Source organism: Pristiophorus japonicus, chromosome 22 (genome assembly GCF_044704955.1).
Source record: "Pristiophorus japonicus isolate sPriJap1 chromosome 22, sPriJap1.hap1, whole genome shotgun sequence".
NCBI classification, from domain to species: domain Eukaryota; kingdom Metazoa; phylum Chordata; class Chondrichthyes; family Pristiophoridae; genus Pristiophorus; species Pristiophorus japonicus.
Window position 1 is genome coordinate 27,288,765 of NC_091998.1, and position 19,925 is coordinate 27,308,689.

The following is a 19,925-nucleotide window of genomic DNA, read 5'->3' on the forward strand; positions in this document are numbered from 1 at the left end:
CAGGGGCAGTCAGGGACGATTGACAGGCAAGGGACCTTTTGTTTCAAAGAGCAACTCATGCTGGAGGCGTGGAGGCACACACTCAGCCAGAGTTTGCAGAGGTGAGCAAAATACCTGCAGAAATTGCAGAAATGAACACTGGGGGAAATCGCTGGAAGCTGAAGTTCAGCGAGTTCATGTGGAGCACGTATACAGTTCATACACCAGGACGCCACCGATAATGATGAAAGTGCTCCTCAATGGCATCCCAGTATCAATGGAGCTAGACATGGGGGCCAGCCACTCTATCAAACAGTTCGAAAAGTTGTGGGCGTCCGAGGCCAGGAGGCCAAAATTATCGCCGATTGACGCACAGCTATGGACTTACACAAAGCAGGTCATTCCGGTGCTAGGCAGCGCCACGGCAGTCGTGACCCACAAAGATTCGGAGAACAGAGTGCCACTCTGGATTGTCCCAGGGGACGGTCCCGCACTACTGGGGAGGAGTTGACTTGCTGTCATGAACTGGAAATGGAGCGATATCAATGCAATTTCCTCTGTGGAGCGAGTATCATGCTCAGAGATCCTGGACAAATTTGACTCATTATTTCAACCCGGCATTGGCACTTTCATGGGGGCCAAGGTCATGATTCACATAAACCTGGACGCCAGGCCAGTACACCACAAGGCCAGAGCGGTGCCGTACGTGATGCGGGAAAAGATAGAAGGCGAATTGGACCGCCTGCTGAGGGAAGGCATCATCTCGCCAGTCGAATTCAGTGACTGGGCGAGCCCGATTGTGCCGGTGCTCAAGGTGGATGGATCGGTCAGAATATGTGGCGATTACAAGGCCACCATCAATCGGGTGTCACTCCAAGTCTAGTACCCGCTACCGAGAGCGGAGGACCTCTTTGCAACGCTATCCGGTGGCAAACTTTTTTCAAAATTGGACCTGACCTCAGCTTACATGACCCAGGAGCTGGCGAGTGAGTCGAAGAAGTTGACCACCATCACGACACACAAGGGGTTGTTTGAGTACAACAGATGTCCGTTCGGGATTCGCTCGGCCATTGCGATCTTCCAACGAAATATGGAAAGCCTCCTCAAGTCGATTCCAGGGACGGTGGTTTTTCAGGACGACATCCTCTTTACAGGTTATGATACTGAAGAACACCTCCACAACCTGGAGGAGGTGCTACGCAGACTGGACTGGGTAGGGCTGCGACTGAAAAAGGCGAAGTGCATCTTCCTAGCTCCAGAGGTAGAATTCCTGGGGATGAGGGTAGCAGCAGATGGGATCAGCCCTACTGCGTCCAAGACGGAAGCGATCCAGAGAGCACCCAGACCCCGTAACACGACGGAGCTGCGTTCATTCCTGGGGCTCCTGAACTATTTTGGTAACTTTCTTCCCAAATTGAGCACGCCGCTACACATGCTCCTAAGCAAAGGTCGCGAATGGGTCTGGGGGGACAGCCAGGAAAGGGCTTTTAATAGAGCACGCAAATTGTTATGTTCCAACAATCTGTTAACGCTATACGACCCATGTAAGAAACTTGTGTTAACGTGCGATGCATCGTCCTATGGTAGAAAAGGAGGCGCTCGCATGTGTATATGCGGTAAAGAAAATGCACCAGTACCTGTTTGGCAGGAAATTTGAGCTGGAGACAGATCACAAACCCCTAACATCCCTTTTGGCCGACAACAAGGCCATAAATGCAAACGCATCGGCCCGCATACAGAAGTGGGCACTCACGTTAGCCGCCTATGACTACACAATTCGGCACAGACCGGGCACCGAAAACTGCACCGATACACTCAGCAGGCTCCCACTAGCCACCACTGAGGGGGCTACCGAGCATGCTGCTGAGATGGTCATGGCTGTTGAAGCTTTCGGAAGTGAAGGCTCACCCGTGACAGCCCGTCAGATTAAAGTCTGGACAAATAGAGACCCGCTATTGTCTCTAGTCAAGAAATGTGTCCTGAATGGGGACTGGGCAGCCACGTACAGGGCATGCCCTGAGAAATTGAAACCATTTCACAGGCGCAAGGATGAACTCTCGATTCAGGCCGATTGGGGAAACCGCGTAGTCATGCCCCAGATGGGCAGAGAGGTATTCATTACAGAACTCCACAATGAGCACCCGGGCATTGTCACGATGAAGGCAATTGCCAGGTCACACGTTTGGTGGCCAGGGATAGACGCAGATCTGGAACTTTGTGTTCGCAGGTGCAACACGTGTGCCCAGCTGGGCAATGCGCCCAGAGAAGCCCCCTTAGGCCCTGGCCATGGCCCGCCAAGCCTTGGTCATGCATCCATGTGGACTACGCAGGTCCTTTCATGGGGAAAATGTTTTTGGTTGTAGTAGACGCCTACCCCAAATGGATCGAGTGTGACATTTTAAATTCAAGCACATCCTCTGCCACGGTAGAAAATCTACGGGCAATGTTCGCCGTCCACGGTCTACCGGACATCTTGGTCAGCGACAATGGCCCATGCTTCACAAGCACTGAATTCCAGGACTTCATGGCAGGCAATGGAATTAACCATGTCAGAACGGCACCGTTCAAGCCGGCCTCAAACGACCAGGCAGAATGAGCAGTGCAGATAATCAACAGGGGATGCTCAGAATCCAAGGAGGTTCCCTACAATGCCGCTTATCACGCCTCCTGTTGGCCTACAGATCCCGACCACACTCGCTCACAGGGGTTCCACCCGCAGAGCTGCTAATGAAAAGGACGCTCAAAACCCGGTTATCCCTTATACACCCCACCATGAAAGAAATTGTCGAGAGCAGGCGCCAGCCACAATATGACTACCAGGACACGATGTATTGATGTAAATTACCCTGTTTTTTTCCTCAACTACGCTGCAGGGCCCAAATGGCTCGCAGGCACTGTGATTGCCAAAGAGGGAAATAGGATTCTGGTAGATAAACTTACCAATGGACAAATCTACCGCAAACATGTGGATCAAACAAAAAGGAGGTTCAGCAACCCCATCGAAGAAGCAGAGGAAGAACAAGATGTAGAGTTCACTCCACCACAGGTGACCGAACACAGGAACCAAAGGGAGGAGAGCCCACTCACTGTGGGCAGTCTGGATAGGCCTGAGACACCGCAAACAGCAGACACTCAGGCCAGCGCCCAACAACCGGAGCCCCAACTCAGGCGCTCTACAAGGGAGCGTAAACCACCAGAGAGACTCAACCTGTGATCCCAATAAGACTTTGGCAGTGAGGTGATGTCATGTATTCAACCAGCATTGTAACCCATGTATAATCTGACCTAAGTTGTACACTGTGAGAACACTGACCACTAGGTGGTGAACTTGTGGGAGACACTCCTAACCTAGACCTTCAGATATAAAAGGGGAAGCTCCACCCACTTCCAGCACTTGAGTGCTATGAAATAAAGGACAGGTCACAGACTGACCTTCTCTCAAGCATGGGCCTCGTGTGTAACGAGAGTCATCAGGGGAAAAATAAGAAATTCATCTGTTAAGAGTCAAATCTCCCACTGGTCACAGTGTTGCCCCTACTGGTGAAGAGAGGAAACTCTTCTATTGGTCACAGTGCTGCCCTAGTGGTGAAGAGAAGCCACTCTCCTACTGGTCACAGAGTTGCCCCTAGTGGTGAAGAGAGGACAGTCTCCTATTGCTGAATGTTGGGGATATGATTAAGAAGTTTGCAGATGTCATTAAAGTAGGTTATGTGGTTGATAATGAAGAAGAAAGCTGCGGATTGCAGGAAGATATCCATGTACTGGTCAGGTGGGCAGAACAGTGACAAATGGAATTCAATCTGGATAAGTGTGAGGTATTGCATTTGGGGTGGTCTAACAAGGCAAGGGAATACACATTAAATGGTACGATGCTGAAAAATGTAGAGGAACAAAGGGACCTTGGAGTGCAGGTCCACAGATCCCTGAAGGTAGCAGGCCAGTTAGATAAGGTGGTTATCATCATCATCATTATTGTGTTCCTAACACAGATGCAGCTGCACACAGGGAGGTTAAAGTAACAGTGACCTCAGTCTTTAATAAGACACTCCAGAGTGAGGAACAGGCCTTAGAGGCCGGCTTATATACAATGCTCCCAAGGGATGCTGGGATGCTTTACAGATACACAACATCACTCCCCGCCCCCCCCCCCCAAAGTCAAAGTGAAAACTATTTACAAGGTGAGGCGGTCGGGAGCCTTTCTTTCCCTGGTGGACCGCCTCGGTACAAATGTCTGTTCTGGTGTGTTGGCTGTGCCCTCGCTGGGTTGGCGTGTTGTTGGTCCTGCAGGGCTGCTGGGTGAGCCTGGCCTTGCTGGGCTGTTGGGCGTGATGGGTTTGATTTCCTGGTCTGGGGTGGTTTCGTTGATACTTTGGGTGTCGGTTGTGGGCTCGAAAAAGGTGGTGTCTGCTGTGGGTTGTTCAGGGCAGTCTGTGAACCGCAGCCTCGTTTGGTCCAGGTGCTTTCTGTAAATTTGTCCATTGTCTAGTTTGACTACAATCACCCTACTCCCTTCTCTAGCTATCACCGTGCCCACGATCCACTTGGGACCATGTCCATAATTTAGCACATACACAGGGTCATTCAGATCAATTTCCCGTGACACAATGGCGCGACCATCGTTTACATTTTGTTGCTGCCGCCTGCTCTCTACCTGATCATGCAGGTTGGGGTGAACCAGCGAGAGTCTGATTTTAAGTGTCCTTTTCATGAGTAGCTCAGCCGGGGGCACCCCTGTGAGCGAGTGGGGTCTTGTGCGGTAGCTGAGCAGTACTCGGGACAGGTGGGTTTGGAGTGAGCCTTCTGTGACTCGTTTGAGGCTCTGTTTGATGGTTTGTACTGCCCGCTCTGCCTGCCCATTGGAGGCTGGTTTAAATGGGGCCGAGGTGACATGTTTATCCCATTGCGGGTCATGAATTCTTTAAATTCTGCACTGGTGAAACATGGCCCGTTGTCACTGACCAGTATGTCAGGCAGGCCGTGGGTGGCAAACATGGCCCTCAGGCTTTCAATGATGGCGGTGGCGGTGCTTCCCGACATTATTTCACATTCAATCCATTTTGAAAAATCATCCACCACCACCAGGAACATTTTACCGAGAAACGGGCCTGCATAGTCGACATGGATCCTCGACCATGGTCTGGAGGGCCAGGATCACAAACTTAGTGGTGCCTCTCTGGGCGCGTTGCTCAACTGAGCACATACGCTGCATTGCCGTACACAGGACTCTAAGTCAGAGTCGATACCGGGCCACCACACGTGGGATCTGGCTGTCACTTTCATCATTACTATACCCGGGTGTGTGCTGTGGAGATCCGAGATGAAAGTCTCCCTTCCCTTTCTGGGAAGCACTACGCAGTTACCCCACAACAGGTAGTCTGCCTGAATGGGCAGCTCGGCCTTTCGCCGCTGGAACGGCTTGGTTAGCTCTTGCATTTCAATGGGGATGCTGGCCCAGCTCCCATGCAGTACACAGTTTTTTACTAGGGACAGCAGAGGATCTTGGCTGGTCCAAGTACTAATCTGGTGGGCCGTGACAGGTGAGTTATCATTTTCAAACACTTCCATGAATATCAACAATCTACGGGCTGCGCCACCATCAACAAGTTTGCAGGCTGCGCCATTTCCACCCCCGTGGTGGGCAATGGTAGCCGACTGAGAGCATCCGCACAGTTCTCGGTGCTTGGCCTGTGGCGGATGATATAGTTATATGCTGATAGCGCGAGTGCCCACCTTTGTATGCGGGCTGAGGCATTAGTATTTATCCCCTTGTTTTCAGCGAACAGGGATATGAGGGGCTTGTGATCGGTTTCCAGCTCAAATTTGAGGCTAAACAGGTACTGATGCATTTTCTTTACCCCGAACACACACGCTAATACCTCTTTCTCAATCATGCTGTCGGCCCTCTCGGTCTTAGACAAGCTCCTGGAGGCATAGGCGACAGGTTGCAACTTCCCCGCAACGTTAGTTTGTTGTAATACACACCCGACTCCGTACGACGATGCATCATGTTAGAGAGAGAGATTTTCCAATAGAGCCTGTAGCATAATGCGTAATGTTAGAATTAAATGTGTGTGTGTAAAATGTATGAAGATGGCTGCTCGTGATTCAGCAAAGCCTCAAGGGATTTCAGCTAGCCAAAAGAGACTGCATTCCTAGTTACTGATAACTGCTGTTTCTCACACAGGAATATACATAAAAAAAAATTAGTTCTGCAGATGTCCCTAATCAACTGGCTTTCAGGCCTCAGACAAGACGTCCTGGTTCATGTTAGAACAGTACGACTCTGTAACAGGATTAAGATAAGGAGACTGCCCAAGGACAGCACCCAAGGACAGTAAGATAAGGGGGGGGGCGCCCGGACCATGTCACAAGACCATGAATAACTCTTAGCAACACATGAGGCAATCACGCAGCCACCTAATGTTTAGAGACCACTTCTATTGGTCTATTTGAATCTATATGTAATCTATAATCAATATGATTGGATAGTGTCCGGCCGAAATGGGCTGATGTAACTGTAGTAAACTGTTGTAAAACATATAAAAATCCCTGAAACCCTTTGTTTGGCGAAGAGAGGTACCTGGATGCACCAGTGGCTTCATCTCCCGGCGTAATAAACCGTTTTGATGTATGGACCGACCCTGAGTGACGAGTGATTCTTGGAGGGTACATTCGCGCTAACAATGGCGTCACGAACAGGATATTGCAGAGGCCGTTGGGACACCCCTGGAGAATCTGGGTGAGTATTGGCAGTAGATCCCGGGGGGGAAGGGACCAGGTGGTGTCCAGAGGCCGACGCAATATCCAACCTGTAAGAAGGGTCGGACCAACAGGCAAAACGGTGAGAGGTAGTCGTAAGGAGACGTAGGGCATTGCGGGAATTGCTTAAACGCGTTTTAAGAATTGTATAAGTTTGTGTAATAGCAGACTTGTGACCTGACAGTAGCTAGAACCGTTCTACTACAAGTCGCGACGGAAAGAAAGGGCGGGCCTCTGAGAGCCAGATTCCTAACGAGCTACCCACCCCAATATTTGCGAGTTAGAAACGGTCTACTACAAGTTGCGCTGGAAAGAAAAAGCGGACCTCTGAGAGCTAGACGATCCACTACAAGTTGAGTGAGCCGCCATCATGTCGTTGGTTATTCCTGAAAAGTTCCAGCTCATTCTTCGAGTTCTCAACACCAACACTGATGGGCGACTGAAAATAGCGTTCGCTATCACTGCCATCAAGGGTGTTGGGAGGCGCTACGCCCATGTGATGCTGAGGAAAGCTGACATTGACCTGAGCAAGAGAGCCGGCGAGCTCTCTGAGGATGAGGTCGAACGCATTTTAACAATCATGCAGAACCCACGTCAGTACAAGATTCCCGACTGGTTCCTGAACAGGCAGAAGGAGGTTAAGGATGGCAAATACAGCCAGGTCTTGGCCAACGGTCTGGACAACAAACTGCGTGAGGATCTGGAGCGCTTGAAGACGATTCGTGCACATAGGGGTCTGCGACACTTCTGGGGTATCCATGTACGTGGCCAGCACACAAAGACCACAGGCAGGAGAGGATGCACAGTTGGGGTGTCCAAGAAAAAGTAGATATTTCAATCTGCTGTCAAAGTTGTCAATAAATGTTCAGTTAAACATTAAAAAAAAACCCTGATAGTGACTATCTTAAGTGATGTATGGATCCAAAAAATAGAGCCGGCCAAATAATAAGCTTTGTTGAATGAAGAGAGTCTTTTGTGAATGTCTGTCTTTGAGTGAGAGTGCTTGTGTGATTTTTTGACATGCGGAATGAATTTTTCATGTGTCTGTTGTGTGGTTGATAATGAAGAAGAAATCTGCGGACTGCAGGAAGTTATCAATGTACTGATCGCTTCTCGGCCTTTTGGCTAAGATCATGCGTAACTGACCTGACAGGGGAGTAACCATGACCCCAACGTTCTCCCTGGATCAGGAAGGTGGTTCTCCTATGCTTTTTGGAACTAGGAGGTGGGTGGGGTGGCTTGACCCATCCACCTCCACGGAGGTGTGTGGGGGGCCTGACCCATGCACCTCCATGGCACGAACCTGGTATTGCAGTACTTCCAGGAACGGTGCTTGGGCTCTAGGCCTTTTGGCTAAGAGCATTAGCGCAGGGTGATCCTTGATGTGTGCAAGGTGACCTCTGGCGTTTGTGATCTGACAAAGAATTGGAAAGATTGGCTACGAAAAAAAAAAAGGAGGTTATGCTTGAACTGTATAAAACACTGGTTAGGCCGCAGCTGGAGTACTGTGTGCAGTTCTGGTCACCACATTACAGGAAAGTTGTGATTGCATTGGAAAGGGGGCAGAGGAGTTTACAAGAATGTTCCTTGGACTGGAGAATTTTGGCTATGAGGAAAGATTGGAGATGCTGGGTCTGTTTTCTTTGGAACAGAGGAGGCTGAGGGGAGTCCTGATTGAGGTATATAAAATTATGAGGGGCCTGGATAGAGTGGATAGGAAGGACCTGTTTCCCTTGGCAGAGGGGTCAACAATCAGGGGACATAGATTTAAAGTAATTCGGGAGGTTTAGAGGAAATATGATGGGAAATTTCTTCACCCTGAGGGTGTTGGGGTCTGGAACTCACTGCCTGAAAGGGTGGTAGAGGCAGAAACCCTCACCACATTTAAAAAGTACTTGGATGTGCACTTAAAATGTCGTAACCTACAGAGCTATGGACCAAGAGCTGGAAAGTGGGATTAGGCTGGATAGCTCTTGGTCGGCCGGCGCGGACACGATGGACCGAATGGCCTCCTTCAGTGCTGTAAATTTCTATGGTTCTATGATTCTATTGGTCACGGTGCTGCCCCTAGTGGTGAGGAGAGGAATGTCTCCTGCAGGTCACATCAATGGCCCTGGCATTGAAAAGAGTTCAATGTTCTGATCACAGCACAGAGGGAAGTCTAGTATGCTAAAGGTCATAACTCTGACCCTGGCAGTGACAGTGAGTCAGTCAATTAGCAGCTAATGTCAGACTCCCTGGAGAAATAGACCTCCCCCTGGAGGAGCAGAATCTTGCAAAGAAGGCAGAAACGATTAGGTACAAACGCTTGAGATCTCAAAAGACATTAAGCTCTTCACAGTTTGCAATTCGAGACAGGATACTGAAGGGGTGGAAGGACATTGCACAATAGGAATCCAACTGAGAGCCCATTGAACTATAAGAGCAAAACTCAAAGCTGCACCTGAGATTGTATCAGCGCTGTAGGCTCAGACATCTATTGACGTGAGTCTGTGTTAGCAGCAGTGTCAGGCTGTATTAGCTGTTCTGTGTCTGTGCTAGTGACCGTATTGTTTTTGTCAATCCTGATCTCAGAACCTCGGGCTGAGTGCAATGGAAGGAAATGGTGTCTCCACTCACAGAGAGGAAATTACAAATGTCTCTCTCTTCCCTGAGTCATCCGATTAAATCCAGCTGCTTTGTTAAAGGCACAATATTTCTCAAAGGCATCATCCCAGCTGGGAGCGCCAACATCTGACAATAGCCAAATGTCAGTAAGTGGGAGGTACTGGAAAGAATAACAGTCATAATTATACTGTGAATGGAATTAGACTCTGTGCTGGGGAAGGGCAGAGAGATTTGGGTTACAAGTTCACAGGACATGAAGGCAGTGCCACAGGCCGATAAACATGTAAAAGAAAAAACTAATCAAATTCTAGGTTTTATCACAAGGCATAGAATATAAAAGCCAAGAGCTAATGATGTGACTATGTAAAACCTTAAGAATTATATCGAATGTACAGCCCAACGGGTCTATGCCGGTGTTTATAGCCCAGGCGAGCTTCCTCCCATCTGACTTCATCTCACCCCATCAACATATCCTTTCTCCCTCATATATGTATCGAGCTTCCCTTTAAATGTATCTATGCTATTTGCCTCAACTACTCCCTGTGGTAACGAGTTCCACATTCTCACCACTCTCTGGGTAAAGAAGTTTCACCTGAATTCTCTAATGGATTTATTAGTGACTGTCTTATATTTATGACCCCTAGCTTTGGACTCCCCCACAGTATAAGATCTCAGTTAGGGTACTGTGTGCCGTATTGGGCTTTACGCTATAGGAAGGATAAGAACATAAGAACATAAGAAATAGGAGAAGGAGTAGGCCATACGGCCACTCGAGCCTGCTCCGCCATTTAATACAATCATGGCTGATCCGATCATGGACTCAGGTCCACTTCCCCACCCGCTCCCTATAACCCCTTAATCCCTTATCGGTTAAGAAGCTGTCTATCTCTGGATATTGAAGCTTTAGCAAGGGTACAATGCAGATTCACCAGAATGCTGCCTGGTATGGGGAAGTAGGAATATAATGAAAGACTTGGAAATCGGGGCTTTTTCCGTTAGAACAACACAGTTTTTGGGCGATATGTCAGAAGCGTTTCAAATAGCGAAAGCACGGGACAGGGTAGATAGAAGCAGACTGTTTTCAGTAGGTGAGGGGTCAAGAACAAGATTAAATGCAAGAGGTTTAGAACATAGGAAAAGAGAAATTTCTTCACACAAAGAGTTGTGAGGCTGTGGAACTCACTTCCAGAGTTAGTGGTTGAGGCACAATCTGTGCCAACATTCAAGATTAGATTGGGTAGCTGGATGAAGGAAAAGGGGTGAAGGGTTTTGGGAACAGGGCGGGTAAATGCGTTTTGAACTATTTGCTCATGTGGAAGGTAAACGCTGGCGTGGACTGGTTGAGCCGAATGGCCTTTCTCCGTGTTTAGCTTCTATGTATATCGAGGTACAAATAGCTGCATGTTCACGGATCTTTCTGTCGCCAAAGCATTGATCAACCTATTGGTGCAAAGGTGCCAGGGTTTGGGTTCCAGGTCTGTGCTAAGGTGGGGTTGCCGTGGAGGTGCTACTGTTAGTCTCCGTGTCCCTGGGCTAAGCAAGAGGCAATCCAGTGACAACCCGCTCTCCACACCAGCTGTGACGTACATGCGTGTGGCTGCTGTAATCTATTTGCTGCATGGGTTCTTTGCTTAAGAATTCATAGCAACACATTGCTATTAAGAACTACTTGGATTATTAGCAAAGGTTTAACAATCACATTACACATTACCAGTTCATCCGCCAGGCTCACAACCACCTGCCTCATCGTGGATTCCCCGAACCCAACTGGCTGGGGTTTTATTGAGTCTTGTGAACATCACGTGATTGGCTAAGCCAATCCCAACTCAACAAATCTGTGAGCATGTTTTAAGGAAGAAAGGGAGGTCGTGATGCAGAGAGGTTTAGGGAAGGAATTCCAGAGCTTAGGACCTAGGCAGCTAAAGGCACGGCCACCAATGGTGGAGCGATTAAAATCTGGGATAAGCAAATGGCCCGAATTGGAGGAGCGCAGATATCTCGGAGGGGTGGAGGAGGTTATGATCCGAAAAGAGTAACAGTCAAAAGCAGAGCGAGATCGGCCTGCAAGGCCATCAATCTACCTACTCCAGCTCCTATTTCTTACGTTCTTATGTTCTTATGTCAGTAATCGGTTACTGACGGCCGAATGCACTTCCTGTCCAGGGGCAAAGGTCAGTGAGGGGTCGGGTCGGGAATAAAATAGTAACTCATAATTTCTATACTAAATCTCATGATTTTTAAGAATTTGTCTCTTGCTTTATGAGGCGATGAGGTTGCCAATACTGTTTCTCTATATCTCACCCAATATGCGATATGGTACCCAAGAGCACTTTTATACTTATATTGGTTGGGAATCAAACAGAAAATTCTTCAATTCCCAGCATCAAAGTCCCTCACAATTAGAAGCAATAAAGACCTCGCCACCACTTACACACACACACCCCACACACACACTCTTACACACACACACAGACACACACTCCTACACACACTCACACACACACACACACACACACAAACTCTTACACACACACACACAAACTCGTACACACACACACCCCACACACACACAATCTCTTACACACACACACAAACTCTTACACACATACACAAACCTTTCATCATCATAGGCAATCATTTGGAATTGAGGAAGACTTGCTTCCACTCCCAAAGTGAGTTCTCTGGTGGCTGAATACTCCAATACGAGAGCCACAGAACCTGTTACAAGTGGGACAGGCATTCGTCGAGGGAAGGGGGGGTGGGACTGGTTTGCCGCGCGCCCCTTCCGCTGCCTGCGCTTTGACCTCTTCATGCTCTTTGCGTTGAGACTTGAAGAGCTCAACGCCCTCCCGAATGTACTTTCTCCACCTCGGGCGGTCTTTGGCCAGGGTCTCCCAGGTGTCAATGGTGATGTCGCACTTTACCAGGAAGGTTTTGAGGGTGTCCTTGTAATGTTTCAGCTGCCCACCTTTGGCTCGTTTACCATGAAGGAGCTCTGCATTTACTTCGGGAGTCTCGTATCTGGCATGCAAACTATGTGGCCTGCCCAGCAAAGCTGATTGTACATACACACATCCCACACACACACACACACACTCTCTTACACACCCACAAACACACAAACTCTTATACACACACACACAAACTCTTACACACGCACATACACAGATATACATACATGTGCACACAGTGAATCAGAGGCTCTGTGCCCGTGAATTTCTAATTACCCCTGTACGAGGCTTCGCTGGTGAGATAAGGTCTAAAAAAACCTTCCCCAAAAAATCCAACATAAACTAGCCAACCATAAAAGTTCATTAGGTTTTTAATTTTGCCCTCCTTTGGTTCCACATCCCTCCTAACTCCTCTCTCTTCATCTCCCTCTCTCAGCATCTTCCTCTTTCAGATCCTCTCCTCCTTACCCTGCTCTTACTAATTGCGTTTCATCCATTTCCTCATCTCTGCTGCATGCCCGCCTGACTCCGCCTCTTGACTTCCTTCTGCCCTGGTTGCAGTCCTGTTCCTTCGCAGTATCTGTCCGACACTGGCCCGGACCCAGTCTGCGTCTCTGACACTGTGCTGACTGAGTCACATCATCTCACTAGAACAAGAGCAAGTCTGCCACTCGAGAATAAAACCCCAATGGGTTAAGTCAAGAAAGACCCTTCAAAAAAGAACCGCAGATGCCAAACCGGCTGAGATCAGGATGGTAGCTAGGACCTTCTGGCTCAGTCGGGTGCCAACTTTAACAGCAGAATTATCGAGGGAGCAGATCCCCTCTCTTTCAAAAGGGAATTGCATATATGCATGAAAAGGAAAAGATTTCCGGGGCTAGGGGGAAAGGGCTGGGGAGTGGGACTAATTGGACAGCTCTTTCAGAGAGCTGGCACAGGCACGATGGGCCGAATGGCTTCCTTCTGTGCTGTGACATTCTATGATTATGTTGGGTAAAGTTATGTAGGAGACCTGGGTTGGATTCTCTGGCATGCATTCATAAGTTTTATCTGGTCTTAGAAAAACATTTAATATGCAGTACCGGCTGAACTGTGTGTGTGTGTGTGTGTGTGTGTGTGGAGGGGGGGGGGGAGTGGGGAGGGAACTTAAGGGGAAATTTCTTCATCCAGAGGGTATTGGGGGTCTGGAACTCATTGCCTGAAAGGGTGGTAGAGGCAGAAACCTTCATGATATTTAAAAATGTACTTGGATGTGCACTTGAAGTGCTTAATCATAGTGTCAGCTGTGGCTCAGTGGGCAGTACCCTTGCCTCTGTGTCAAAAGGTTGTGGGTTCAAATCCCACTCCAGGAACTTGAACACATAAATCTAGGCTGACACTCCAGTGTTGAGGGAGTGCTGCACTGTTGGAGGTGTTATCTTTTGGATGAGATGTTAAACCGAGGCCTCGTCTGCCCTCTCAGGTGGATGTAAAAGATCCCATGGCACTATTTTGAAGAAGAGCACGTGAGTTATCCCTGGTGTCCTGGCCAGTATTTTTCCCTCAATCAACATAACAAAAACAGATTACCTGGTCATTATCACATTGCTGTGTGTGGGAGCTTGCTGCATGTGAATTGGCTGCCGCGTTTCCCACATTACAACAGTGGCTACACACCAAAAGTATTTCATTGGCTGTAATGCGCTTGGAGATATCCGGCTGGCTATGTAAATGCAAGTCTTTTTTTCTTTTACAGGGCTACGAACCAAGAGCTGGGAGCAGGGATTAGGCTGGATAGGTCTTGATGGCCGGCGTGGACATGATGGACCGAAATGTCCTCCTTCCGTGCTATAAATTTCTATGATTGTATGAACTGGTGCCGCAGTCCTGAGGGAACTCTTACCGTTTGCCTTTGAGTTCTGGTAGCTTGCCGGCAATCACGGCCGCGAGGCCGATAGCTCCTGTGGCGTCCACCGTAGCCCTCTCGTACTCCATGAGGTGAAGGATGGCCTGCAGGATGTCCTCCTCCCTGAGACGCAGAAACACCTTATTACACACAGGGCGGTGACCAGAAATAATTGCTTTAATGAGACAGCTCTCAGCTCTTTTATTTCTCTCCTCCTCCAATTTCCTCTCATTTTCGCTCCTCCTCTCCCCGAGAAAGAAAGAAGAAAGAATACTTGCCTTTATATAGCACCTTTCACGACCACTGTGCGTCTCCTATTCGAAGAAGAGGAGAGGTGTCCCTGGTGTCCGATATTTATCCCTCAACCAAAACCACCAAAAAAGATTGTCTGGTCAGTTATTTCATTGCTAGTTATGGGAGCTTGCTGTGCACAAATTGGCTGCCGCGTTTCCTACATTACATCATCGTCATCATCATCACCTGTCCCACCCACCCTTTTCCTCAATGACTATCTGTCCTACCTGTGACAGGGACTGTGGTTCTCATATTGGACTGTTCAGCCACCTAAGGACTCATTTTTAGAGTGGAAGCAAGTCTTCCTCGATTCCAAGGGACCGCCTATGATGGCATTACAACAGTGACTATGGAAGTACTTCACTGGCTGTAAAGTGCTTTATGGCATCCTGAGTTTGTGAAACGTACTATATAAATGCAAAGTTCAATCAAAAAATTATCTATGAGTCTTGACAGCGGGCATCAACAAGCTAATTAAACGTCACAGCCAAGACCAATCCTGCCCTCGACTAACCTCGACAGGCCCTCAATTTGCAACAGGGGTCATTGGATAGCAATCAGGAGCCTTGGTACTGACTGATTGCTTTCCTCCTCTCTCTAGCCCTGGGATATTGAGGCACTGCTGCAGTCCTGGCTGAGGTCAGTTCACACAGCACAGACCAGTGATTAAACAGGGGCCTTTCCTCATTGGTATGGCTCAGTATCACCTGCCAGGGGACTATATCTATGTACCAAGCTATTAACGCTGCACATAGAAACATAGAAACATAGAAAGATAGAAAATAGGTGCAGGAGTAGGCCATTCAGCCCTTCGAGCCTGCATCACCATTTAATAAGATCATAGCTGATCATTCATCTCAGCACCCCTTTCCTGCTTTCTCTACATACCCTTTGATCTCTTAAGCCATAAATGCCATATCTAACTCTCTCTTGAATATATCCAACGAACTGGCATCAACAACTCTCTGTGGTAGGGAATTCCACAAATTAACAACTCTCTGAGTGAAGAAGTTTCTCCTCATCTCAGTCCTAAATGGCTTACACCTTATCCTTAGACTGTGTCCCCTGGTTCTGGACTTCCCCAACATCGGGAACATTCTTCCTACATCTAACCTGTCCAGCCCCGTCAGAATTTTATATGTTTCTATGAGATCCCCTCTCATCCGTCTAAACTCCAGTGAATAAAGGCCCAGTCGATCCAGCCTCTCCTCATATGTCAGTCCTGCCATCCCAGGAATCAGTCTGACGAACCTTCGCTGCACTCCTTCAATAGCAAGAACATCCTTCCTCAGATTAGGAGACCAAAACTGAACACACTATTCCAGGTGAGGCCTCACCAAGACCCTGTACAATTGCAGTAAGACCTCCCTGCTCCTACACACAAATCCCCTAGCTATGAAGGCCAACATACCATTTGTCTTCTTCACCGCCTGTTGTACCTGCATGACAACTTTCAATGACTGATGTACCATGACACCCAGGTCTCATTGCACCTCCCCTTTTCCTAATCTGCCACAATTCAGATAATATTCTGCCTTCGTGTTTCTGCCCCCAAAGTGGATAACCTCACATTTATCCACATTATACTGCATCTGCCATGCATTTGCCCACTCACCTAACCTGTCCAAGTCACCCTGAAGCCTCTTAGCATCCTCCTCACAGCTCACACCGCCACCCAGTTTAGTCTGCACTCCTTCAATAACAAGAACATCCTTCCTCAGATTGGAGATATTACACTCAATTCCTTCATCCAAATCATTAATATATATTGTAAATAGCTGGGGTCCCAGCACTGAGCCCTGCGGCACACCACTAGTCACTGCCTGCCACTCTGAAAAGGACCCATTTATCCCGACTCTGTGCTTCCTGTCTGCCAACCAGTTCTCTATCCATATCAGTACATTACCCCCAATACCATGTGCTTTCATTTTGCACACCAATCTCTTGTGAGGGACCTTGTCAAAAGCCTTTCAAAAGTCCAAATACACCACATCCACTGGTTCTCCCTTGTCCACTCTACTAGTTACATCCTCAACAAATTCCAGAAGATTTGTCAAGCATGATTTCCATTTCATAAATTCATGCTGACTTGGACCGATCCTGTTACTGCTTTCCAAATGCGCTGTTATTTCATCTTTAATAATTGATTCCAACATTTTCCCCACTACTGATGTCAGGCTAACCAGTCTATAATTACCCGTTTTCTCTCTCCCTCCTTTTTTAAAAAGTGGTGTTACATTATCTATCCTCCAGTCCATAGGAACTGATCCAGAGTCGATAGACTATTGGAAAATGATTACCAATGCATCCACTATTTCTAGGGCCACTTCCCTAAGTACTCTGGGATGCAGACTATCAGGCCCTGGGGATTTATCGGCCTTCAATCCCATCAATTTCCCTAACATAATTTCTCGCCTAATAAAGATATCCTTCAGTTGTTCCTTCTCACTAGACCCTCGGTCCCCTAATACTTCCGGAAGGTTATTTGTGTCTTCCTTCGTGAAGACGGAATCAAAGTATTTGTTCAACTGGTCGCCATTTCTTTGTTCCCCATTATAAATTCACCTGAATCCGACTGCAAGGGACCTACATTTGTCTTCACTAATCTTTTTCTCTTCACATATGGATCGAAGCTTTTGCAGTCAGTTTTTATGTTCCCTGCAAGCTTCCTCTCATACTCTATTTTCCGTCTCCTAATTAAACCCTTTGACCTCCTCTGCTGAATTCTAAATTTCTCCCAGTCCTCAGATTTGCTGCTTTTTCTGGCCAATCTATAGGCCTCTTCCTTGGATTTAGTACTATCCTTAATTTCCCTTGTTAGCCACGGTTGAGCTACCTTCCCCATTTTATTTTTACTCCTGACAGGGGTATACAATTGTTGAAGTTCATCCATGTGATCTTTAAATGTTTGCCATTGCCTATCCACCGTCAACTCTTTAAGTATAATTTGCCAGTCTATTCTAGCCAATTCACGTTTCATACCATCGGAGTTACCTTTCCTTAAGTTCAGGACCCTAGTCCCTGAATTAACCGCATCATTCTCCACCTTAATAAAGAATTCTACCATATTATGGTCACTCTTCCCCAAGGGGCCTCACACAACAAGATTGCTAATTAGCCCTTTCTCTTTACACATCACCCAGTCTAGGATGGCCAGCCCGCTAGTTGGTTTCTCGACATATTGGTCCAGAAAACCATCCCTAATACACTCCAGGAAATCCTCCTCCATCATATTGGCAACTGTTTGGTTAGCCCAATCTATATGTAGATTAAAGTCATCCATGATAACTGCTGTACCTTTATTGCATGCATCCCTAATTTCTTGTTTAATGCACTCCCCAACCTCACTACTACTGTTTAGTGGTCTGTACACAACTCCCACTAGCTTTTGCTGCCCTTTGGTATTCCGCAGCTCCACCCATACAGATTCCACATCATCCAAGCTAATGTCCTTCCTTACTATTGCGTTAATTTCCTCTTTAACCAGCAATGCTACCCCACCTCCTTTTCCTTTTGTCTATCCTTCCTGAATGTTGAATACCCCTGGATGTTGAGTTTCCAGCCTTGGTCACCCTGGAGCCATGTCTCCGTGATGCCAATTATATCATATTAATTAAGTGATGCCTGTGCAGTTAATTCGTCCACCTTATTCCGAATACTCCTCGCATTGAGGCACAGAGCCTTCAGGCTTGCCTTTTTAACACACTTTACCTCTTTAGAATTTTGCTATAATGTGGCCCTTTTTGACTTTTGCCTTGAGTTTCTCTGCCCTCCACTTTTACTTTTCTTCTTTCTATCTTTTGCTTCTGCCCCTATTTTACTTCCCTCTATCTCCCTGCATAGGTTCCCATCCCTCTGCCATATTAGTTTAGCCCCTCCCCAACAGCACTAGCAAACACTCCCCCTAGGACATTGGTTCCGGTCCTGCCCAGGTGCAGACCGTCCAGTTTGTACTGGTCCCACCTCCCCTGGAACCGGTTCCAATGTCCCAGGAATTTGAATCCCTCCTTTCTGCACCACTCCTCAAAAACGTATTCATCTGCGATTCCTACTCTGACTAGCACATGGTACTGATATTAATCCTGAGATTATTACCTTTGAGATCCTACTTTTTAATTGAACTCCTAGCTCCCTAAATTCAGCTTGTAGGACCTCATCCTGTTTTTTTACCTATATCGTTGGTACCTATATGCACCACAACAACTGGCTGTTCACCCTCCCACTTCAAAATGTCTTGCACCCGCTTTGAGACATCCTTGACCCTTGCACCAGGGATGGCAACATACCATCCTGGAGACTCGATTGCGGCCGCAGAAACGTCTATCTATTCCGCTTACAATAGAATCCCCTATCATTATAGCTCTCCCAATCTTTTTCCTTCCCTCCTGTGCAGCAGAGCCACCCATGGTGCCATGAACTTGGCTGCTGCTGCTCTCCCCGATGAGTCATCCCCCAACAGTACCCAAAGCGGTGTATCTGTTTTGCAGGGGGATGACTGCAGGGGACCCCTGCACTACCTTCCTTCCACTGCTCTTCCTGTTGGTCACCTATCCCCTATCTGGCTGTGTATCCTTTCCCTGCGGTGTGACCAGCTCACTAAACATGCTATTCACGTCATCCTCAGCATCGCGGATACTCCAGAGTAAATCCACCCGCAGCTCCAGTGCCGCAATGTGGTCCGTCAGGTGCTGCAGGCGGATGCACATGTAGTCATCAGGGACACTAGAAGCGTCCCTGAGTTCCCACATAGCATAGGAGGAGCATGACACGTGTCCGAGCTCTCCTGCCATGACATAACCCTCAGATTAACTTAATTTAATTTAGCACTGTCTAGTTTATATGTGCCTTCACTGTTCTTTCATTCTGTCCCCAATTCTGTCACACCATTCTGTTCGGGTCTGCTTCCAACTTGGCTTCATCTGGGAAAGATTTATTTTCTTCCGCCTTTTAAAAGCAAGAAAGTACATTGAGCTTGGCAGTAAGGGAGTGTATAAGGTCCATCAATTAATGCAGTAATGGATTTTATTGGTAAGCCAATAAAAGGTATATTAAATACATCATTTGAGGTGGTATGCTGGTAAGGATGTGTATTGGGTATTGTAATGAATAGATATGTTCAGTGTGGCAATAACAGGATATATTGGCTTTGTCAATTAGGGGGTACATTGGATTTGCCATTAACGGATATATTGGTTATGCCAATAAAGTGAGTATAATGAGTATGCCAATTAGCAGGTGAAATTGGTATGGCCCGATGGGGCATTGTAATAAGATGGTATGTTGGCTATGGACATCTTTTCCTAAACTTATGAACCATTACAAAGAATATTCCTGTGAAAAAACGTTACTTACTTAACGGTAACAATCTTGTCTATTAGTTTCTTGGTCATCTGAAAGGCATTACTGCCAAAAGAGGCGTTGGCTAATTCTGTGAAATAAAAAGACAGGTT

At 47.4% G+C, this 19,925-nt stretch overlaps 2 protein-coding genes and 1 non-coding gene across 3 annotated transcripts in view; 2 read left to right on the forward strand and 1 right to left on the reverse strand.

Moving 5' to 3' along the window:
• Window positions 1–19,925, reverse strand: part of LOC139234584 (L-threonine ammonia-lyase-like) — a 74,227-nt gene that overhangs the window by 25,322 nt on the left and 28,980 nt on the right. Inside the window, exons 7-8 of the mRNA XM_070865272.1 lie at window positions 19,828–19,903; window positions 14,179–14,304 (exon numbers count right to left, since the gene is read on the reverse strand). Coding sequence (XP_070721373.1) covers window positions 14,179–14,304; window positions 19,828–19,903 — 202 coding nt within the window. The remainder of the gene's footprint in view (window positions 1–14,178; window positions 14,305–19,827; window positions 19,904–19,925) is intronic.
• LOC139234729 (small ribosomal subunit protein uS13-like) lies at window positions 7,099–7,604 on the forward strand. The gene has a single exon (XM_070865411.1). It carries the CDS (start codon window positions 7,109–7,111, stop codon window positions 7,565–7,567), a length of 459 nt encoding a protein of 152 aa, XP_070721512.1. The 5' UTR covers window positions 7,099–7,108; the 3' UTR covers window positions 7,568–7,604.
• On the forward strand, window positions 7,844–8,037 carry LOC139235194 (U2 spliceosomal RNA). The gene has a single exon (XR_011588429.1). It is a non-coding gene; the product is annotated as a U2 spliceosomal RNA (small nuclear RNA).

What these genes read in the sequence shown, in the direction of transcription:
- LOC139234729 (XM_070865411.1), top strand. Translation starts at nt 7,109, where the DNA reads ATGTCGTTGGTTATTCCTGAAAAGTTCCAGCTCATTCTTCGAGTTCTC.